The following is a 23,647-nucleotide window of genomic DNA, read 5'->3' as shown; positions in this document are numbered from 1 at the left end:
CGCTCTCTTTTTTGACCTTTGAACTTACCAAGCGTTTCTACACTTACTTCGTGTCCAATAGCAACACCACCAAGGCACACACAATACCTGCCCCTTACTCCCAGCATTGTTGGTCAGGCTCCCAAAAGTAAAACCAACCTGGCTTCTCACCCAAACCCACATGGGTGACACTTTGCTGGCCACAGATATGAAAAAAAAAGCAGAGTCAAACTAAAGGTGAATATGAATCCAGCTGCAGCCCAACCTCCAGGCTGGTGATGACACCCAAGTGGGTGTCTGCTGAAGTCAAAAATGTCTTGTGTCACTCTTTTGGGGGGGCAGGTGAGGACCTGCAAACAGATCCTTGTCCTCTCAGCTCTGGTGGCCAGGCATTGCCAGGGGTGTCACCTGCAGCCAGGAGCATTAACAGGGATGAGCAGCAGGTGCCAGAGTTATCCAACATTTATTGGCTACATAAATAAGAGACATTTACCAGGGACTTCACAAATTACTTTGGCAGAGCTGAAAGCTGGCTAGGAACCCATTCCTGCTTCACCCACAGGGATGCACCAAGCGTCTCAACCCCTGTTGCAGAGGGGTGTGGTGTGGATCCTGCCCCCAGACAGCCACACAAATCAGAGATAAGGCCACTGAGAGTTACTCTAAAGTGCAAGAGAGACAGAGCTATTTCTGTGTCACAAACCCACCTTTCCCCCAAGGCACCGTGTTTCACACACTCCCAAAGTCTAATTCTCCGAGGAGTCTCCCATGGGCTTTCCCTCCACCCCCCAGCCCTGATCCCTGCCCTTCACCTGGGGTTTTCCTCCCTTGATTGCATTCAGCCGTGTGCTCACTCAGCCCTACAGCTGTGGGCTGTGCACTCCAAAGGCAGCTGAGGAAAGGGATGGGTGGATAGAGATGAGCAAGGGGTGGCCACAGCACGTTCTGTCCCTCAGCCATGGGGCAGGAATGTGAGCTTAGACCTTTGTCCACGGCATGTAAAAAAAAACTGAGGTGGGGTTTGGCTTGAGTCCCAGGACACGTGTCGCAGCGGGGTGGTCGTGGTGGCCACGTCAGTCTTGGATCCAGCAGTGCAGGGCCCTAAAACCTCCAGCCATGGGGCCTGGAGAGTCTCCCAAAACCTCCAGCCATGGGGCCTGGAGAGTCTCCCAAAACCTCCAGCCATGGGGCCTGGAGAGACTCCCGAAACCTCCAGCCATGGGGCCTGGAGAGTCTCCCAAAACCTCCAGCCATGGGGCCTGGAGAGCCTCCTGTGGGAGGCATGGGCTGAGGGGGAGCCCAGCGCTGGTGCACCAAGCAGGGGGTGAAATCTCTGGGCCTGCACGCTGTCAGAGGGTCAGAAAAACAACGAGGATGGCTCTGGCGTGGAAGAAATGTCCTGGGAGCTGCCTCAGCATCCTGCCACGCCTGGGGAGACTGTGAAACGCCCGCTGTGCCCGATGGAAAAATCTTTCCTGCAGCAAGGGGGTGACCTGTGCCTTCCAGGTGACTTCTACGTGGATGAGCTACAGCAGTCTGATGGTCAGGAGGGCTTGGAGAGCCCTGGCCAGTGGCTGGCCTGGCAGCAGTGGCTGGAAGGGAGACGAGGCTTCAGGACAAGCCCGCGGTGCCTCCCCTACTCCACCTTTGCCTTGTCACCCTTCTCCTCCTCCCGGACGGCCAGGACGCGCTCGCGCTCCTTGATCAGCTGCACGCCGCAGTACGTGATGAACCAGATGGACAAGGTGCTCACAGGGAAACCTAGAGCAGGGAGGGAGATGTGGTCACCCAGCTGTGGCTGCTCGCCTGACAAGGCCAGTTGTTCACCAGCACAGCTGCCCCTCAGGTGGGTTTGGGAGGTCCCACGAGGTCACGGTGGCCGGTGATGTTCTTTATCATAGATCCAGCCTTGTGGCTTCACCAAGAGAAGAGGGAAATCCTCAGGATTATATTTTAGGTGAAGCTGTGCCTGAGCCCACCAAGGCACAGTGGACTGCAGATAAGCTGGGACATGCTGAAGGGGTTTTGAGCCCCTCTTAACCCCCAAAAATCCTTCTGCTCCCCAAGTTCAGAAATCATGGTTGACTTTCAACCTGCTCACATTTATCACTGCTCAACACTGTGACCTTCTGGAAGCTTTCGACCCCACTGATACTGAGGATCAACCCCAGCCTTGTCCTGCACTTAGTGGGGACACAGTGTCCGCCCAGGAAAATACATATTTTTGTCACCTACGTCAGCGACAGAGCCCGGAGCTCTCCCTCCTCTTCGGAAGGGTCTGACGGTGTTGGCAATCACAAATCTGGTATCCACAGCAGAGGGGTGGACCCAGGGTTTGTTCCTGCTAAAACAGGAGCTCTGCAATGAATAATGCAACCAGCAAAAGCCAGCGAGCTCAGCGGGCAGGCACTCCTGGCACACCGAGTGTGACATTATCCATCCCGGAGAGGGCTGCAGGACGCCGGCTCCTGATGGCTATTTATACCCTGGGCAGCTCAGGAAGACTTCAAAACAGTGCCACGACCCACTGATCAGAAATGTACAGACTGAGGATTTGTACCTGCCACCTTCGGGATGATGCAGGAACGTCTGCTGGAGCAGAGGAAAGGAGGCAGGAGGAGTCAATCCCTTTCTCCAGCAAGGGGACTGTTTCACAGGCAGGGACTCAGCCCTGCTTGGTGAGGTGAATGTGACCTCTGCAGTGCTCCAGGGAGGTAAACCAGGGTCAGGCTGTGCCAGGGGCTGTACAAGCACACCTGGAAGGCAGCTGGTACCCCAGAACTCTCAGTGAGGAGCGATGGGGGGCTAAGAAACCACTGCCTGCACTTTTTGCAGAAGAATTAAGGACATTTGGAGCAGCCAATTCACAAGCCAGTGGCCAGTTTGGACCCAAAAGGATTCCAAATCCCAGTCCTCAGCTCCCATAGCAGTTAAGACAGGGGTGTCTCAGTGGGGAAGGCTGGCAGAACCTTACCCATCACGAGGAGTCTCTTGGTCACCAGCAGTGCAAACTCCAGGCTGTTGAGGGCCAGGATGTTGTAGAGGACGATGGCCCAGAAGTTCACCGCCCCAAAAGCTGCCCTGATCCGCCGAGACATGGCCCCTGACAGCTTGGCCTGTGGAGGAGAGAGGAGCAGAGGGAAAAGGGTCTGTAAGGAAAAGGGGGGTGACTGGTGCAACCCCAGCAAACTCCAGCTGGGATCCCAGAGAGGAGGCAAAAATCGGAGCAGCTTTTAGTGCCTCTGGAATGAAGAAATAAAAGGACAAGGCCAAACTGCTCTGCTGTTTTAGGGACTCTGGGCTGGGTCCCACGGGTAGGGGCAAGATATTAGACACAGTTTCATGATAATTGTAGAATCACAGACACATGGAAGGGTTTGGGTTGGAAGGGATCTTAAGGGTCAGCCATTCCACCCCCTGCCTTGGGCAGGGACACCTTCCACCGTCCCAGGCTGCTCCAAGCCCATCCAGCCTGGCCTTGGACACTTCCAGGGATCCAGGGGCAGCCACAGCTTCTCTGGGCACCTCTGCCAGGGCCTCCCCACCCTCACAGGGAGAAATTCCTTCCCATGACCCCATCTAACCCTGCCCTCTGTCAGTTTAAATCCATTACTCCTTGTCCTGTCCCTCCACATCCTTGTCACAAATCCTTCTCCAGCTCTCTCAGATCCTCTTTCAAATGAAATGGTTGAGTCCTGCTTTCCCCACCTCTTGCCTTGGGTAAGCCACTCCTCAAGGCAGAAGAATCTGTTGTATCCCAGGATTATTATTAGCCCTACATGCAAATCACTCCTGGCTCCTGGTAAAAAATAGTTTCTTAGGAATTAAAAAAAAAAAAGAAAGAAAGAAAAGAAGCTCAAAAACCGATGACAGCAGCAGAGTGGAATTGTCAGTGGCACATAATCCTCGGGATCAGCTGCTGTGAGTGGAGCAGGGAAGGAGTTTACAGCACGGTGAGCCCCCGGGCTAGTCAGTGCTGGGCATTGTGGTGCCGCAGGGAAGGAGATTTCACTGCCTGGGACAGCCTTAATCTGATTAGGAGCTCAACGGGGAGAGCAAACGGGAGGATTGCTCTCCACGGCTTTTATGCAAAATAGATCCTTAACTAATTTAGGACCTCCAGAATTTAAATTGGGAAAGAGAAATAAGGAAGATGTGATAATTTATTTGTGGGGAATCTTGGAAGGAGTTTGAGATGGGATTTTTGAATTGGTTTTGATGATGTGGATAATTTTTTAATATTTTTATATGTGGCTTATATTTTCTATATTTATTTATATTTTATTATTATATTTATTTTTATTTTCTTTTGATGATGTGGTTTTTAAAAATATATTTTTATTTTTATATTTATGGGGTTTATATATTTTATATTTATATTTAATTTTTTATAGGTAGGAAGAGTAAATTTGGTTTATATTGTTATAGTATGATTTAGAAGGTCATAATATTTTTAGTTATAAGATTGTTTAAGGAGTTATTGCTTAATAAAATATTGTTAATAAGGATATTTATGTTTTTTATTTAATTTTAAAATATTTTGTTTTATGAATTTATGATTATAGTGCAAGTTTTTTCAAGTTAATTATATTATGATATATAAATGTATAGCATTGTATTTTAATTTTTTGTTTATTTTTGTAGTTATTTTAAGTTTTTATATTTTAAAACTTTAAATTTTTAAAATTTAGTTTAACATGGTTTTGGTTTAAATTATACATTTATATTTTTTGGTTTTAGTATTTAAGGTTGGAAGTTTTTTAAAATATTTTAGATCGAATCTTGTGTTTAATTCTAAGCTTGGGTTTACAGGTTTAAAGTTCTGAGAGTTTCTTGCATTTTGGATTCCAACAGGAAGATAATTGTTTCCAGAGTGGAAGTTTTAAAGATTTTTTTTTTCCAGTATGTCCCTGAGACACCTTGGTCCCAAACAAAGGGCACGAAGCTTTGGAGTGTTTTAAAAATAATTTCTTCTAACATACAAATCCTTGCTTTTAAAAGAAATCAGATCAAAACCACTGAGAATGCCAAGATGCTCTGTGGAACAAGAAGAACAAATTAATCCCATACGGAAATATAGAAATATTTCCCCATAGGATCACAGAATCTGGATATTCCCCATAGAATATTCCCCATATGTGTAGACGTATTCCCATGGACAGACCTCATATTTTGTGTCCACCTGTGGCACTTTGATGCCTCACTGGAGATTCATTCCTGCTTCTCTTGGACCTCCGTTTTCCCTCTGGAATTTCCACCCCAATCTAAATTCCCTGCGAAGCAGCACAGGGGCAGGAGTTTGTTTGCTCTGGGTGGGTGACAAAGTGCATGAAATGAAGGGACACAGAGCACCAGGACTGTGCTTCCCTTGCACAGCTCAGTAGCTGACCCCAAGGATTGTCACCATCCCTGGGAATGTTCAAAAAAAACCCGTGTGGATACAGCACTGAAGGATTATTTAGTGGTGGACATGGTGGTGGTGCTGGCTAGACAGCTGGACTGGATGGTCTTTCCCAGCCTTTATGATTCCACGATTTTAAAGGCCACAGGAAAGACCTTCAGGTCTCCAGGCAGGAGGCCAGGCCATGGAGCCCCCACGGCATCCTCAGGATTCTGCTCTTCCGCTGTCGGAGTCCAGGACATCCCTCTGGCTGTCCTGGCTGTCTCGAGAACCTGGCAGGGGGCTCGAGGACCCTGGCATGAAGTCAAAAACACCTGTGGCTTCGATTTTAGCCTGTGGAAAAAGCTGCCAAATTGTATGAGGAATTACAAGCCACAAGGGTTTGAGTAGTGTAATAGTTGAACTAACACAGGGTGGAAAAATAGAAATTTGGGGTTTTTAGAATATAATTCAGGGGGTCAAGATGGAGGGAATTGGGCGTGTCCTAGCCTTCTGTTCCTTCTTCTTGCCCTCCATGTCTTGGCGTGATGATGGCACTTCTCTATTGGTTCAAGGCAGAGATTCACAGTCTAACATGGGTGATAGGGATTGGTAATAAATTGTAAACATACAACACATAGTTTTGAGTATATAAGGTGGGAGGTACCCGAGGCTCGGGGGCAGAATGCCGTGGTCTCCTTGCTAGGCAGAGCTGGGCAGGTCAGAGAAAGAAAGTTACAGATAAGGAGAAATAAACAACCTTGGAAGCGCAATCGGACGCATTCCAGACTCCTTTGGCTGCGTCGGGCTGGGGAAGCAAAGACTCTTTATGATCTCTTGGGGCCACACAGACCTTCAGAACCCCGAGAGAAATCAACAACTGGCGTCCCACTGGGTGTGCTGGCACGAGTCCAAGTGGGCACAAGCTCAAAAGACCCGAGGCAGGACCATCAGAACACCAGCTGGAGAGAACATCAGACATCGGCATTCCGCCTCAACTAAAAATCCAACTCTTACAAACCAGCGTGAGCTCCCCCCAGGCACAGATATTTCCCAGCACCAGAGCTCACCCCAGCCCCCCTTGACCTCTCCCCATCCCCTCTGCAGCCCAGCTCCTCACCTCCAGCTTGGCAAAGGGCCCCAGCTGGAAGAACTTCTGCACCCAGAGCTCGAAGTTGAGGCCGAAGCAGTTGACGAGGGACCAGATGTAAACGACCTGGCAGGGCCCCAGCCACAGCGTGGTGATGGCAAAGGTGCTGATGCTGGCCACCAGCTCCTTCAGGATGTTGTCATGGTTCTCTCCAATGTGGTCATACACGTACCTAAAAGCCAGGGAAGGTGGTTGGTGCTCCCCGTAGTGCAGGAGACCCCTCTGGGGTTTCTCTTCCCCAGCTCCTCACAGACAGGTCAGCCCAGAGCATCCCAGTAAAACAAGAAGGATGTTCTGGCAATAAACTGATTTTTGCTGTGCCCCGACCGCTTGGGAATTGTGTTCCTACAACCTTATAAATACTCAAGGACAAAATATCCACCTTTCCCCCTCTGGCAGGTAAAACTTGGGGTCTCTAGAGCTGGAGGCTCTCTCAGAGAGCCTTGCTGGTGCTCAGGATTTTATCACAAGGCAGCCACCACCCCCCTCAGCAGAGGTTTGCTGGTGTGAACTCCTGGATGAAGGGAGGTGAAGAGAGGAAAATGCAGATGGAGCTACAGTACTCAGTTCCCCTTTCCTTCTGGAGAGTTGTAAAGCTGGCTCTTCCTCCTCTGAGGGAACCCTAACCCCACCAGACTTAAAGGGATTTTGGGACAGCACTCTTATTCCCACCTTTGGAGGAGGGGGCTGTTCTTTGTGCAATTAATTCAATGGGTTTGGGGCTAAACAGAGGAAATAGTGGGATTTATCCAGAAGAGAGGACACCTCAGCCTTGGGATGAAGAGCATGTGATGTTCATTGTTCTGGGATGGAAGAGCACCCTGAACCAGACTAGAGGTGGTCAACACTGACACTTACTTGCACAGCCAGTCATTAATCCCTCTGTCAAAATGCCTAAAAATAAGATAAGAACATGTTAAAGCACACAATGACAATAAAAACCTGTTGAAACAGAGAAAACACCTAATTCCCCTGGCAAGGCACATCTTGGACCTTGCTCACAGAAATCCTCCAGGCTCCTTCCTTGGACAGATGCCACTGGAGATATGGTTTAACTTTCCTCCTTATCTATTTCTCCCCACCTAAGAGTATTTCCCTGGGTTCTGGCCAGGTCTAGCCCATGGTTTCAGGTGGTCTCCAACTCACAGGCCAGCTGCCCAGGACAGCCCAGGTGTCCCCCCCTCCCCGCAGGTCCTGTCCAGCTCAAACACTCTTCATTCACGCTCGCGGGGTACTCACGTTTCGGCAAAGATGTAGAGCATAGTGATGCATTTTGGGGGCTGGGGTGGGTCCAGGTGGTCCAGTCTGGCGATGGTGTTGATGACCCCAAACATGACAGCAGCCTTCACCCAGTCATAGACCAGATTGGAGTAGGCCAGGCCAGCTGGAGCAAAAATGGGAGTCAAAGGGGGAAAAAGGAACACGGAATGCATCAGGATTTCTGCAGAGCAAATATTTTAAAACTAAGTTTTTAAAGAGGCTTGAACCAAAGGACAATTTCTTCTCAGGGTATTGGGGAGCAAAATGCTTATTTGCCTTAGTAGTCCAAGAAATTATGTTTGTACAGTAATTTCTTCCATCATTGTGCCTTCCCTCTGAGGCTTGTTAAGCAGTTCTGCCTTCTGAGCTTTTATTGGCACCTCCATCAAAATACCCCCCACCCCAGCTCCCTCTGGCCACGGGTATAACATCCATGCTACAGCGGAGCCAGGGTCAGAACCTCTGACTTAAAGAGGTGTCTGACACTGGGAAACAAACCCTGCAGGGACAGCTACTAAAGATTTCAACTGCCTCTGCAAAGAGCTGATAAAATGCCCCCCATCTTGGTGGGATCCAGCTCCCAGATTAAGGGATGCTCCCACCGTGGTCAGTACAGCCAGAAGAGCTCAGCTCTCTCTGGAGTAACACGGGATCCATCTAGCCAGGGCTCTTGGGACACCCTAAATCCATGTTAGTGCCACTCCAGCTGCATTAGGATTTTGTCCTGGCCTCGAGCTGCCACTCTGGAGAGACACGAGGCTCCTCCAGCCCCTGCTTGGCCTCTGCTCTGTGGTGGTGTCTGAAATGCTGCCATCAGACATGGATTTGATCATCTGGAACCCTCCATCCAGCTGCCAGCTGAATGCCAGTGCTGCTTCCATCACTTATCCTGGGAATTTGCCTTCTGGAGGTCTCTAGCCCAGCCATGCTTGGAGAACACCAACCTTTAGGTAGAGATTACGTTGCCCTGGACATTGTCCCTTTAGGTGTTGAATGGACTCTTTTGGGACAATCCATAACCTCTCTGGGCACCTCTCCCAGTGTTTGACCACTCTGTGGACAACTTTCCTTACATGCAATCAGGCTTTGCATTGCTGGATGTGGCTTGCTGTGTCCTGCTGATTTTTTAGAGGTGCTAAGCTCCCTTCCAGTCCAAAAGGTAACAAAAATATCTTGGTGCTCAGCTTCCTAAAGCCCAAACTAAACAACTCACCCCGTGGAAACGTCAGACCAGCACTAGGTACTTTCCAGGGCTGCCCAACCCCAGCTCTGTGCGTGGCCAGCACGAGGATGAGGGGTTTTTACTCAAACCTGTCCAACACAGGCATTCCCAAAGCCTCTCAAGGGGGGGTGGGTGGAGATCTGGATCACTCACCACTGCCTTGGAGCTGAGTACAGGGGTGAACGTGCCCAGGCACGGCCACTCACCCAAGGACCAGTCCGAGAGGCGGTTCACGAACTTCAGGTCAGAAGGGAGGGTGAGGATGTAGAAGAAGTGGAAGAAGATGTCCACAGCCACGATGGCCCCCACGTGGAGCAGGGCATTGACACGGATGCTCTTCATCTCGTCGTCCTTGCGCCTCAGCTCTCGCGTGCTCACCTGCAGGGAGGGACAAACCGGGGCGGGGCTGAGCCCAGGGACAGGATGGGCATTGTTCCTTCATCCAGTAGGATGGCCAAGGTCCAAGTAGGGATTGATTCATCATTGTCCTTCAGAGGTCACTGCATGGATTATGTGGCCCAAATTTCCACGATTAAGGAAGACCCAAGGGCTGGCTCAGGTGAGCACATCCACAGGGAACAGGACATGTCCCACCCACAGCAGCAGGGATGTCTCTGCTGCATCATCCTGCTGTTCCCAGCAGAGCAGGGACGTGGTCAGACAAAGGCCTGGCTGCACTCAGGGACTCCAGGTGGGGTGAAATCCCCTTTAACCAGGGAACTCCAGAATTTCATGCTCTTTCTGCAGCGATGTGCTCAGCAAATCAACTTTGCTTAAGGACAACCCTTTCCAAAAGGCACTAAGAGGGAGCAAGTTCTTGCACCCATCGCATCTCCAGGATGGATTCCAGGGTTGGAATCCCAACCTGACAGCTCTGCCAGGGCCTGGTGTATTTTTTGTCCAGGGTCATCTGGGAGGAAGAGGAGGACTGATGATGTCTGAGGCTTCTGCTGCAGACTCCTGCTGTAAACGAGAGGGAGACTTGCTCGAGGGGCCATCCTGAACTGGTGAGACCTGATTGACGGGGATTTCATCTCTGCTCTGTCCTGCACAAACAGGGTCTGGGGTTTGCCTCCAGGAGCTGTCACATCTCTGCTCGCTGTCACATAAACACGACCAGAGTGAGCTCTCAGGATTACACGGGGCAGAGCGATGTCCTTGCTTCCCCGCGTCACCGCAAAATTGCTGCTGTATTCAAAATCCTCTCATGTTTATTACTTTCCCTTTATTCCCTGTGAGAGGTGGGAGCTCTTCCTGCATAATCCACAGGCTGCTGCACCAGCCCTGTTGTCAAATCCAGATGATTCCTGAGAATTAAAGCCTTTGCCAGATTTTTTTTTTGTGTCTGTTAAGTACCAGGTGCTTTGAGGATACAAAGAGGTTGCTGTACCCTGAGCTGAGGGAGGACAGGGTCTGGCATGGAGACATGCAGGGGGACACAGAACCCTCCTTCCATGGAATCACAGAATGGTTTAGGCTGGAAAAATCCATTAAGGCCATTGAGTCCATCCATTAACCCAGCACTGCCAAGCCCATCACTAAACCCTGTCCCCAAGTGCCACATCTACAAATTTTTGAAATACCTCTGGGGATGGCGACTCTATCACTGCCCCGGAGAGCCTGTTCCAAAGCTTAACAACCATTTCCTTGAAGAAATTATTCCTGTTATCCTGTCTAAATCTCCCCTGGTGCAACTCGAGGTGGTTTCTTCTCGTCCTCACATCTGTGTGTGGTGCCAGCACTTGGCCACCACCCCCTTGGGATCAGGGCTGTGTCACCGACACTCCCAACCCTAGAGAAGGGGATTTACTCCCTTGATCTCAGTAAGAAAGGTGCTTCTCCACCCAAATTTGGCTGGCCAAGCCCTGGTACAGATGAGTTCCCATCTCACACAGGGTTGCAAGAGCTCCACCAGGATGTAGGACCAGTAGGATCCAAAGGAACAGATCTGATCTCTAACGGGGCCATGCATCCCGCCCTGGGGAAGGGTTCTATCTGCCTCCTGCCCTAATTGCTCTTGGGCAATTAAGAATTCACCTCTGCAGCCAGCCGCAGCTCGGGCAGTGCAGGGGGGATGTAGCCAGGAGATGGCAGTGGTGGCCAGGCCAAGCCAGGACCCCTGGCCAGGGCAGGGGAAAGGGGCTGGGGACTTAATCCTTGTGCCTTTGGGGTTTGAAGCAGCAGAGAGCAGAATTGCTCATTAAGTGGCTTTAGACATCCTGGTTTGGGGTTGTGCCAAGGAGCAGGAAATAAAACTCCCCCTGGATGCAGCTCTGCAGGAGCAGTGGGAGTTCAGGCGCTGGAGACATGAGGAGTTTCATGTCCCCATTTGTAGGTACCTGGCTGCATCCTTAACAGGGACACCAGAGCTGACCTTATGATCTTCAGGGTCCAATGCTCTAAAAATCATTTTTAATACACCCAGTAAGACCCGAGGGCTCTTGTTCCTTTTAAAAGGCATCATGAAGTTGTTAATTCCACAGGTGAAGAGCAGGCACGGAGCAGGACTGGGATCATGGCCCATCCTGGGGGAAACATCCCAGTGCAAACCCTTTCTTAGGCAGCCAGAACCAGCCCCACGTGTGACAGAAGGTGCTGGGCCTTTGGTCTTCTCACCACGAGGCTCTGGCTGCTCTCCCCTGCCCTGGGCTGGTTTTTCTTCTGAACTCACAAATGTTTTTCCGAATCATTCCTGTACCCAGGCATTAATTTGGGTCCAAAATCCCAGTGTAGCTGTTCTTCTGCAAAAGGAACTGGGGGTGGTGGTGGGAATCCTCCACAACATCACTGCTGACCAAACACCTCCCTTTGCCAGCATCACCAGTTTGCTTTGGTGGCCAAGGCTGACCCTTGGTGCAGGAGGAGGTTGAGATGGAAAGAGTGAGGGGGGACACAGCACTGCTGGTTTCCTTGATCTTGGACTGTGGAGCTGCTCCAGAGGTCCCAGCCCAGGCTTCTGCTGATGTTTTCCAGTTCTGTTTGAAGTCTGCTCATCCAAAAGCTCCCTTGGTTGTGTGGAACAGGCAAAGACTTGGGGCATCAGGGAATTTCATGGAGCCCCTGATTGCTGGAGCTCAGCCTTCCACCCAATCTTATTTGTTTCCTGAGAAATAACTTGATCTAAAGACACACAAGCCACGCCTGGAAGCTCCTGCTCCCTGGGTGAAGCAGCTGGATAGAAATGAGAGACAGAAATGTGTTTGCTGTCACAGCATGCAGAGATCCCATAGCTGGGCTCTGCATTTGTGGCCCTCATTATGAAGGTGCTGGAATGACAACACAAGGAAACTGAGGCACCGAGCAGTGCAGATGCCCAGGGAGCAAGGACATCACAGCAAGATCTTCCATTGTGAATTGGTCAGTGAAAATGGCAAAAAAAAAAAAAAAAAAAACAACAACAAAACCAAAAAAGAAGGTTAAAATCCATCAGTTATGCCCTTCCCCACAAAAATGCACAGCCACAGGCTAGAGGTGACCACGAGAAGTTCTGCAACCATTTGCATCTTCACTAAGGCAAAAATTGGGGTTTTTGTAGACATTGACCCCAAGCAAATAAATTCTGGGGAGAAATCCTGCTCCAGCCCGGCCTCAGGATCACTCACCTGGGCGTGGAACTGGTCAAACGTCATGACAGGCCCGAAGAAGAAGAATGGGAGGTAGAAGTTGTACTTGAGGAGGTCGAAGATGGAGTAGATGCCCTCTTCCTTCTCGGAGCTCTCGAGGGCAAAGCTCATGCAGCGCATGATGGTGAAGGTGCATCCTCCGTAGAAAAGGACGTCTTGGAGATCAAAAGCTCCCGTCACAAACCCGCTCTGGGCAAGAAACAGAGAGTTACCACCAGGAACGTGGTGCCACTTCTGTGCTGCCTCGCTTTGTGGGCGACACCACTCCTGGGGCAGCAGAGAATTGTGTGGGCTGGGGGGATCTTAAAGCCCAGCCAGTCCCACCCTTGCCATGGCAGGGCCACCTTCCACTACCCCAGGGTGCTCCAAGCCCCATCCAACCTGGCCTTGGGCACTTCCAGGGATCCAGGGGCAGCCACAGCTTTGCTGGGCCCCCTTTCCACCCTCTCAGTGAGGAATTTTTTTCCTGACATCTCCTCTAACCCTGACCTCTACCAGTTTAGTTTTCAGTTCAAGGAAAAATCTCTAATTATGCTCTGACACAAATTGTCTCTGAAGTTAATGAGCTGGAAAGAGAAAACTGGGGCTCGATTTCCCAGCTGGCTCCTGCAGCTCAGAGCAGCCAGGAAGTGGTAGATCCTCTTGGCCACATCACCAAGCAGCTGTTGGTCACACAGCTTTGGTTTGGGTGGCAATGTCACCCTGTCACAGGTGTCCCCACAGAGTAAAGCAGAGCCAGCAGGGGGCTGATGGAGAGGGAGTGAACACGTCTTTGGAGGCAGGGAGAGACAGCAATGTCTTGCTGAGGAACTGAATATTTTGATAAAGTCCTTCCTGGGCTTCTCTCCACCCACCAGTGAGATAAAATCTTAGCTAGGCTGTGACCTAAGAGATGGGCATCCCTGAATCCATCTCAGCTCTGTGTTATAGCTGGGGAAACTGAGGCACAGGGCAGCAACAGGCTGACAAATTGCTGCCTGAGCAGCAAGAAGGACTCGGACATCCTTTGTTCTGGAACAGCATGAAGCCACCAAAACACGACATAAGCACTGTGGGATTATTCCCAAGCTCACACCTCAACAGTCCCTTCCCTCTAAAATGCTGTGAGAGCTCTGATGCAGCCAGGAGAAATGGCCAGGGCCCGGGGCTGCCCCAGGAGCCCTCCCTGGGGGTAACCCCGAGGAGATGGACACCAGTGGGCTGGTGTCGGAACCCAAGGTGTCCCTCAGACACTCTTGGATGTTCCAGGCCCAGGGCAGAAGCCTCTGAGACCCTGGAAGGCAGCCGGAAACCCCTGTGGTCTTAAGTTTGACCCATGGAACAATTTACCAACCTTGCAGGAAGAACAAGAAATCACAAAAGTTTAGATGTTATAACAGAAGTAGTCACAAAGTGAAAGGTAGGATTTTTGAGTGCTGTACAGGGGGGTTTCAGGCCTTGTACAGAGTGGTCTGAGTTTTGCACATGGGGCTCAGGAGTTCTAAGATGGAGGGATTTGGGCGTGCCCTGTCCTCCTTCTTTCTCCTTCCTACCCCCCATGTTCTTGGTGATGTTGGCACTCACAGATTGGTTTAGAGTAGAAAGTCACTGTTCAATATAGGTGATAGGCATTGGGGAAAAACTATAAACATTTAACACGTAATGTGTGATATAAAAGATGGCACCAGCCCTTGGGCGGGAGAGACAGAGAGAGACGCAGAGGGGGAAGGAGTCAGGGAGAATGCCAGGGAGTGTGTGTGCCTTGAGATAATGTGCAATAAACTGCCTTGAGACTGGACTACTGAAGACTACTGAGTCTTTCTTTGAAGGCACAGGTTGGAGGAGAGACTTTACCACCTCCAGGGGTCACCCCAATCTGGTGGCAACGAGGCAGACACAAGGCCAGGACAGCACCCACCTGCCACGAGCCAAAGGGCTCCACCTTGAAGGAGGCGAGGCAGCAGAGCCCGGCCACGTAGCAGAGCCACTTCTGCTTGGCCAGGGCCACCGAGTAGAGGAGCAGGCAGTGGGAGAGGATGATCATCAGGTAGACCAGCCCCATGCTGCCCAGCACAGCCAGGACCCCGTAGATCATGTACATCACAGCCCGGTGCTGGGGAGAGAGCGGCTGTGGTCAGCGTGGTGAAAGCCTCAAACCCAGAGCATCCCCCAAAACCCCTTCCACAGGTCCCAGGCCACCCCTGGTGCTCTCAAATCCACGCCACCACACCCCTGCTCACCTGTGGCACAGTCATGGAGCAGATCTTGCCGAAGAGGACGTGTCCTGAGAGGGCGAAGATGATGACGTTCCTGAACGAGGTGAACCACATCACCCACTCAAAATCAGCCACGTCCTGCAGGAGCAGCACCAGGCACTTTACTGCCCCCAGCCCCACAACTTTTAGAGCTTTTTCTTCCCATTTTCCACCCAAGGACTCCCAAGCACTTGAGCTCAGACATAAAACCCCAGGAGGGACGTGCAGAGGTCACTCGTCCTGGAGCACACAAAGTGAAGCATCCACAGCCCCGTAGTGGTGCCTCAGGTTTGAGCTTTTATATTTTCAGATTCTGTGCTGCTTTAGTGTGTGGGTCTGAGCTTCATATTATGGGATGGTGAGCTCTCTGCACAGAGCAGGAGACAAAACAATTCCTGCTCCAGCTGGGCACCAAGGACAAATGATCCAAATCTCAGGCCCAAGAGCACAAACAACGTGGGCTGGAGAGAGAAAAACAAGCAGGATGGGAGTGCATGGGCTAAAGCTGGAATGGGACAATGAACTGCAAGGTGCAAATGGAGCAGAGCTGATCCCAGTGAGAGCCCCCGGGAGCGCTCGTGCATTTTGGGACCATTTTGGTGGATCTTGGGTGCAGCCCTGGCTGGGCTCTGGTGCTGCCCAAGGTGGATCCATGGAGGAGATCCTTTGAATAAATCCCTGCTTTATTCTTTAGCTCTGTCCAGCCCCTGTTCTAGGTCAGTCTGCACAAGGCATCAGCAGGGCTGGTATATTCCCCACTATTTTAGGGAGGAAAATACAAGTCAGGCGGACTTTGCAGAAGTGTGTCAGTAGCAGAAAAACCAGCTCTGTTTCTCCACTGACCAGGTTGTCTGTAGCTAGAAAAGCCCAAGCCCTTCCTCACTCACCATCTTCCTGCCAAAGTAGTGCCAGCCTGGCTTTATGCCATCCCGAAAGGCCTTTCTGTTCATGCTGTCTGCAAAAGAACCAGAGTTACAGCGAGAGAAACAGCTCTGGGAAACAGGATCCAGGTTCAAGCCAGGCCCAGAACCTTCATCCTTGTGATAATGAGCCACAAGGGCTCAAATACCCCATCCCAAAAGTGCCATGGACAACAAAAAGAGTCAGCGGCAGCAGGTTTCTGCAGGAATTTTCAGCAAAGCCTTTTTCTCATTTCACATTCCCTGACTGATCCCATAAAGTTTTTGGATTTGTGGGCTTCCAAACAAAAACCAAAACCAAACAAACACAAAAAAGCAAAAGGAAACCAAAAAGCACCAAACCAACAAAAAAATCCCAAACCAAAACAAACAAAACCACCCCAAAACAAACAAACAAAAAAGGGAATCAGCCCTGCATGGGCAGGGTGGTGGTGGTTGCCTGGTGTGGCACTACCTGGGGACCTGTGACATCCCACAGCCTCTTGCTCTGAGCAGTGGAGATAGAGCCAAAGAGACAACCAGGCAAAAAAAAATCCCTTTAGGAAGGATTTCCAAGCTGTTTTCTGCAAAAGTTGAAGCCGGGGATCTGCTGCTGGCATCAAACAGCTGTAAAAGCAGGCACCTGACACCCACCCCACCTCCCAGGGGATGCGGTGGCAGCGTTACCTCTGGATGCCTCCAAGATGCCGCTGCCGCTGTAGAGCACGGCACAGGTCACCACGAGGGCATAAAAACCCAGCTCGTAGCTGGGGAGCACCGCCTTAACCCCCATGGTGGGAGGTCACAGCCCCGGCCGGCACGGGGGAGGGATCCACACCTGGGAAAGGGAAAGAGGAGAGGGAGGAAAACCGGGGATGAGAGCTCAGCTGTCCTCCTGTCCCTCAAACACCCTAAATCCCTGCTGCTGCTCCTCCCAGCTCTGCTTTATGGGCTTCCCTGGAGGCTGAAGGGAAGGAGAAGAGGGTCGCACCTGGGGCTGAGCCCCGGGGCACAACTCAGGTGCACAGAGGTTCCTGCGAACCCCACCCGGGAGCCAGGATTTGGGGCCAGGTGCTCCTGATGAGCGGCTCTTCCCATCTATGCCGATGTTCAGAGCTGCTCCAGGATGGGCGTTCTCCAGCGCGTCCCCACCTGTAATTCCTAGCTGGATCCGTGGAGGGGATCCAGGATGGAGCACGGTGACACCGCTGGTGGAGGGGACGTGATGGCTTTCTCCACCTCCACGCTCACCTTGCCCAACCTCCTTCTCATGGCGGGGCTCCCAAAGCCCCGTGATCCCAAATTTCCCCTGTCAGGAGCCTTTAGGACGGCGCAGACACGGCTGAGCCCCCGCCGGCGGCATCAGCAGCGCGCGGAGGACGGCGACACCCAGCCCCGCAATTAGCCCTAGGGCTAATTACTCCTGCCGAGGTTAATTAGCCTCGGCGCGACGTGCCCTGCAGCTCCGCAGCCTCCCCGACGGAGTGGCCGGCAGCTGCCAAGAGGCGGCTCAGGGCTGGAGCAGGCGGGATGCGGGGGACAGCGACAGGGACACCCCCGGTGCTGGCACCCCCCCGCCACCATCCCTGAGAGCGCTGAAGGGATTAGGGCGTAAAAGGCGCCCGGTCACCCTCTGCTCTGGCACCCGCGTTGCAAAGCTTCTGCGGTTATTTGAATCACTCCATATAGAAATTAAAATAATATTAAGATTACCGTTTTCATTTTAAGCGTTTATATTTTTTTTGTTTGGTCGCCGAGGTTTTTAAGTGGGGGGTGGAGGAGGTCCTTGGCAGCGATGTGGGGTGACCCCATCTCCCCCCGGCGTGGACCAAACGCGTTTCCCGGGGGGAATTTCGGGTTCATCCCGGGGGGACTTTCGGGTTCATCCCGGGGATGGAATTTCGGGTTCATCCCGGGTGGAAATTCGGGTTCATCCGGGGGGAAATTCGGGTTCATCCGGGGGGAATTTCGGGGGTCGCCCCGCGGTCACTCCCGGTGCGGGGCCGCTGCGGGCGGGCGCTGCCACCGCGCTGCGGTGCCCCTGCGGCGGGAGGGCGCGCACGGAGGTGCCTGTAAAAAGCTTTTCTTCCTCCTTTCTATGCTTTCCAAAGCTTCTTTTTATTTAATGTATTCTTTTTTTTTCCTTCTTTGGCGAGGGAGCGGCCGAGGCCACCCCGCAAAGGAGCGGGCGGCAGGCGGTGACCAACCCTGGGTGGGGGGCGAGGGGGCTGGCGGGGACCCCTCGGTCACTTTTAACCCCTGATCGCTCCCGGGCTGGCTGGGGAGGCTCGGGGGGGGGGGGTCCCAGCAGAGCCCCCCGCAGCTCCGAGCGGCCGCAGCATCCTCACCATCCTCATCCCCCCCGCTCCCCTCCCCGGACCCCGGCCGGGCGCTGGGGACACGCAGAGGTGACAAAAAGCCCCGGAGGTGCGGGAGCAGCGTGTCACCACCCGCAGCGTGCCCCCCCCCCCCAGCCCCGCATCGCTCCCCGCTACTGACCTTGAGCCCCGGGGCCGCGGGGGGAGGCGGGCGAGGGTCGGGGATCCAGCGTCCGGCAGCGCGATGGGGGCAGGAGGGGGACAAGGGAGAGGGGGCAAGTGCCGAGGCTTTGGGGGCCGCTGATTTGCCCTACAGCATCTCTGAGGCCGGCTTGGGGCGGCGGGGGGGGGGGGCGGGGGTATTTTTGGGCTGCCGTCCCCCACCTTGCCCCTGGAGGAAGTTTGGCTGGGAGTGGAGCGGAGCAGGCGGGAGGTATTTTTATTTTAGAGCAGCACTGCAGAGGGGGGGTGGCTCGGGAGCTGTCTGTCACGGCAGCTGCTGAGAGGACCCGTGCTGGCTGCCAAAGCTCACCCCGAGCCAGGGGAGCCGGCCCTGGAAGCCCCGGGGCACGGCAGCCCCAGGCAGGGACCGGCTCCATCCCGGGATGGGGGGGGGGGGGGTTTGGGTCCCCACTTTTAGCCCTGCAAGGGAGGGGGTTGCCCCCATCACCTTGTTCCAAAGGAAGATATCATTGCGTGGGGATGGGGAAACTGAGGCACGGAGCCAAAAGGAAGTGTCGTTCCTACTCAGCTTGGGCAGTGTTTAAATGTAAGTGAGGCTCGGAGGCTGCAGCTGTCAGGTAAGAAGTGTCAGGACAAGAGGAAACGGCCTCAAGATGTGCCAGAGGAGATTTAAGTTGGATATTATTAAAAACCTCTTCACTGAAAGTGTTGTCAGGCACTGGAACAGGCTGTTCAGGGAAGTGGTGGCATCACCACCCCTGAAGTGTCCCAAAGATCCCGTAGATGTGGCACTTTGGGGACATGCTTTAGTGCTGGGTTTGGCAGTGCTGGGTTAGCACTTGGATTTGATCTCAGAGCTCCTTTCCAGCCTTAACGATCCTGGGATCTCTACAAATAACCTCTGGTGGCCTTCCAGCATCCCCAGCAGGGGACAGGAAGGGGCAGGGTTGTGTTGTGGCTTCTGTTATCTCAGGGTGGGCAAGCACAGCTCAGCCAAGAGGAAAAGCCAGCACAACCTCAGGGCCAGGCCTGCGCCCCGTGCCCACATCTGTCACCAAGCCCCTGTGACATCTGGGCACAGCTCACCCTGGGGCTGGCTCCCTGAGCATCCCTGGGCTGCCTGAGGGGTCAGCACGGCAGAGATTTTATACAAGTGTTACATTTAAATAATTTTATAAAGCTGGATTTTATACATCCCTCCGTGGCTGGTTTGTTCTGGGGTGAGATGCTGTGCTCTGGGCTCCGCAGGGAGGATCTGCAGCCCTGGGATCAGCCCAGCTCTGCTGTTGCACTGCTCTGAACAAAAAGGCTTTTTAGCACGGTTTTGTTTTTCACCTGGTGCACACAGAGAGGCTCTCTCCAGCCAGAGCTGTGTGGTGACACTTCTAGCACCTAAAGAGGTGCTTTAATCTCATGAAAAACAAGGTTCACTCTCCTGTAAAAAAAATTTAAAAGTTTAAAAAAGGACAACAGGAGAAAAAGACAATAAAGCAAAGATTTATGATTTATGGCTGTGTGCTTGGCATTCAGCCAAGAGCACACCTGCTGTTTTGGAAACACCCTTTGTATCCCATTTCTGTTGCATCAGCCTGTTACATATTCATAAACAATTATGCACATTAAAACTTTCCCCCAAACTAGTTCACATGTTTAGCATGGCTCCTCCTCGGGTCTGCCTTCTTAGAGTATTTCTTGGTTGTGGTTTTAGCCCGTTCTTGTTATCACCTTTAGTTTGGGCTTTGGTCTGAATTTTCTACTGATGGCAAGTCTGGTAGTTGGCATATCAGTAGTAGGGGTCCTCTTCATGTGCTCATTGAATGTTATCTCAACCAAGCAGGAATTTTAACACCAGTATACTCTTTTCAGTTATTTCACTGCTGTGTCGAACAGAAATAAAAACTATATTTTTATAGCAAAGTTACTTTAACTTTATGCATATAGCACCCGTTTTAATATCTGTGAGGTTGTGGGCTTTATGTTGGGTAACTCTTTGAGGGCTCCCCTGAAGTAGTTTTTTGTTAGGAAAAGTAGATGTATAGGATTTTTTTGGTCTTTAGGTTTTTGTTTTATTGTTATTTTATTAAAACTTCAGCACACATTCTGTATTAGACTTTGTGTGTATGAAAAACAGTGTAAAAATCTTTTGTTATAAAGCTTTTTAAGTTTAATTAAAAACTAAGTTACTTAAGAAGTGACACTTAAATTATTTTTTTAACTTAAAAACTGATCTTTAAAGACTTGTAATGTGGCTTTTCCTACTTAATTACAAGATATTACTTAAGAAGAAAGAGGAAGAAGAAGAAAGAAGAAAGGAACTTAAGACAACACTATATTTTTTATTTTGAACTTATTTATAACATACTAAAAAACTTAAAGTTTTTACTCATGTGATATGCTACACTACTATCTATAATTTTTACAATCTATTTCACACTTTTGTGGTTTCTCGTTTACCTTGAGGCTTTGGAAGTTTTCTCCATGAATGAGGCTCAAAGTCAGTGCTCCCCTGGGGGTCAGGACACCCCAGAGCAGACAGAGAAATATTCCCAGTGCCCTGGGTTTCCACAAAAGGCCAGTATTATAATATTTATTTACAACAATCTGGATGGGCCAGCCCTGATCCTGCTGCTGCAGCTCCATCCCTGCCCAGGACTCTGCTCCCACACCTCGCTGTCATTGACTGGCTAATTAAGAGATCAGCACAGACAAGCACGGGACACAATTCCTCAGAATTCCTCACAATTCCTCAATCTCCCGGCGCCTGTGGCAGGCAGAGGTTTATGGGCAGCAAGGAGCCTCAGCAGGAGGGAAAATAAATCTGAGGGCACAGATGGACGTGGGCTCGGTGTGGTGGTGGGGATGTGCAGGGGGGCAATGAGGAAAGGCAGATCAATGTCACGCCCCTGGCTCCCAAACCCACTCACTCCCCATCCCAATCCATGCAGAAAGTAAAAGAAGCCCTCAAATAATTTTTTTTTTTTTTTGGTCACAGCCCAATGGTGCTTCTCCCCCTGGGCACTGGCATCCAGAGATTTTCACCTTCTTTTTTTTTTTTTTTTTTTTTTTTTTATCCTGAGAAATCTGTGATCCTGCTGAATTCAAAGGGCAACACAGGTGAAGGGCCAAGCAGTGGTTTTTCATGAGGCTCTGGGAGCTGTGGTGATAAAAATAATTGAGCTTTAATTTATAGATATTTTTAAAAATTAAAACCCCCCTCGCTCATGATTTCTACTATAATAAGATTTATTTTTAATGTGACCAGGGTGTCTTCCTCAGCACTGGGACAATTCTGTGTTTTACTGCCCCAGTGTTTATGGCTTTAAGCTTCTTCAAGTGATATTTTTTCAAATATTTGGGGGGTTGCTGGAAGTTGTGGCACAGGACTTGAGGCCAGGCCCCTCTTTAGTGCCTGAGAAAGGTGGTGGGGTTCCAGGAAAGGTTCTTGGCTCTGTCTCAGGGAGGCTTGGGACAAACTGGGGACATTAATGGGGACACCAAACAAAGTCCCTGGCTGCTGGGCTCCTGCTGCTGGAGCAGAAATTTGAATGGGAAGCACAGAAGTTTTTAATCATAGAATCCCAGAATGGTTTGGGTTGGGAGGGACATTAAAGTTCCTCTAATCCCACCCCCTGCCCTGGGCAGGGACACCTTCCACAGACCCAGAGTGATCCAAACCCCTTCAGCCTGGCCTTGGACACTTCCAGGGATCCAGGGGCAGCCACAGCTTCTCTGGGAGCCTATGCCAGGCCTCACCACTCTCACAGCCAGGAATTTTTTCCCAATATTCCTTCTAAATCTATTCCCTTCTGTCAGTTTAAAGCCATTCCCCCTTTTCCTACACTCCATGCCCTTGTCCCTCTCGTGTTCTCACAGGCCTCACATGGATTATTTATTGGGTTCCTCATGCAAACATCACTGGGAACATGCCAATCCCACCAGGATGGCTCAGGAGAGAGGGATGTGACATCCATCCACCTATCCATCCATCCGTCCGTCCGTCTGTCCATCCATGTATCCATCCATCCATGTATCCATCCATGTATCCATCCATTATCCATCCATCCATCCATCCATCCATCCATCCATCCATCCATCCATCATCGATCCATCCATCCATCCATCCATCCATCCATCATCCATCCATCCATCCATCCTCCATCATCCATCCATCCATCCATCATCCATCCATCCGTCCCTCCATCCATCCATCCATCCATCATCCATCATCCATCCATCCATCATCCATTCATCCATCCATCATCCATCCATCCATCCATCCATCATCCATCCATCCATCCATCCATCATCCATCCATCATCCATTCATCCATCCATCATCCATCCATCATCCATCCATCCATCCATCATCCATCATCCATCCATCATCCATCATCCATCCATCATCCATCATCCATCCATCCATCATCCATTCATCCATCCATCCTCCATCATCCATCCATCCATCCATCCATCCATCATCCATCCATCATCCATCCATCCATCCATCCATCCATCATCCATCCATCATCCATCCATTCATCCATCCATCATCCATCCATCCATCCATCCATCCATCCATCCATCCGTCCCTCTGTCCATCCATCCATCCCCACCTCCAGGACCCTCTCAGCACCCCCAGAATGGCTCTGCCCACCCCCCATGGCACCCACTGACCCCATCCCAGCCCCCAGAGCTCCAGCCACCCCAGGGACAGGCTCTGAAGGAGGCTCCCACCACCTCCCCTCACCCAGCACCAGGTCAAACCCCACAGCCTCCAGCTCCTGCCCTCCCATTCCCCAGACGTGCCCCTCACAGGTCGGTGACAGGCTGGAACAGCCCCTCGGTTCCTTGCTGCCACACTGCACCCCACAGATCCCTCTCCTCCCTGACCAACGAGCTGCTCTGAGCCCAGGACTCAGCCCTGCCTGGGATGGTTTTGGAGCTGTAAGTGGAGATCCCAGGGATTTGGGTGGCATTTGTTGAGTGAGGCCAGCCTGTCCCATGCGAGCAGCCAGCTCAGGAGCTGGGCCTGGAGGGGAGAGGATGAAGGGAGAAACGAGAAACCCAATACCCCTCTTGGCTCTGCCCTGGCTTAATTTAGAGCACAGGGGCTCTGCCAGAGTGTTTTTCCATTTAAAGCTGAACCTCTTCCCTTTTGTCCTGCTCTGTGCCTTGCAGGGCAGTGGCAGCTGATGGCTGGGGCTGCTGCAGGGGGGTGCAGCAAAGCAGTTTCCAACTCAGTTCCCCTTTGCCACCAGCTGCTTCCCCATTTCTCCCACATAAAGGACTGAAATCCATCTCCTCCTGCCATCCCTGTCCTGCTTTGTAGCCTCAGAGAGGGCAGGAGCCACCCACAGCCCCAGTCCACAGCTCTAAATTCCCAGGGATGGGCTTTGACCC

The 23,647-nt window shown here is 51.5% G+C and overlaps 1 protein-coding gene across 1 annotated transcript; it reads right to left on the bottom strand.

The window, feature by feature from the left end:
• Positions 1-426: 426 nt before the first annotated feature.
• HHATL (hedgehog acyltransferase like) lies at positions 427-18,430 on the bottom strand. The gene is made up of 12 exons (XM_053948177.1): positions 18,247-18,430; positions 16,435-16,585; positions 15,736-15,803; positions 14,834-14,947; positions 14,512-14,706; positions 12,594-12,803; positions 9,198-9,369; positions 7,749-7,893; positions 7,368-7,403; positions 6,480-6,681; positions 2,954-3,095; positions 427-1,740 (listed from the first exon to the last, which is right to left on the bottom strand). Exons 2-12 carry the CDS (start codon positions 16,538-16,540, stop codon positions 1,616-1,618), a joined length of 1,515 nt encoding a protein of 504 aa, XP_053804152.1. The 5' UTR covers positions 16,541-16,585; positions 18,247-18,430; the 3' UTR covers positions 427-1,615.
• Between the last annotated feature and the right edge of the window lie 5,217 nt (positions 18,431-23,647).

The sequence above is a fragment of the Vidua chalybeata genome, chromosome 1, assembly GCF_026979565.1.
Source record: "Vidua chalybeata isolate OUT-0048 chromosome 1, bVidCha1 merged haplotype, whole genome shotgun sequence".
NCBI classification, from domain to species: domain Eukaryota; kingdom Metazoa; phylum Chordata; class Aves; order Passeriformes; family Viduidae; genus Vidua; species Vidua chalybeata.
Note: the sequence above shows the minus strand (reverse complement) of the source record. Positions and strands in the feature narration are given on the sequence as shown.

Excerpts from the sequence above, each read along its gene's own strand:
- HHATL (XM_053948177.1), bottom strand. The coding sequence starts at position 16,540 with ATGGGGGTTAAGGCGGTGCTCCCCAGCTACGAGCTGGGTTTTTATGCC. Across the intron at positions 15,804-16,434 it reads CATCTTGGAGGCATCCAGAG|ACAGCATGAACAGAAAGGCC; the intron begins GTAACGCTGCCA and ends GTTCTTTTGCAG. Across the intron at positions 12,804-14,511 it reads AGCCCTTTGGCTCGTGGCAG|AGCGGGTTTGTGACGGGAGC; the intron begins GTGGGTGCTGTC and ends TTTCTTGCCCAG.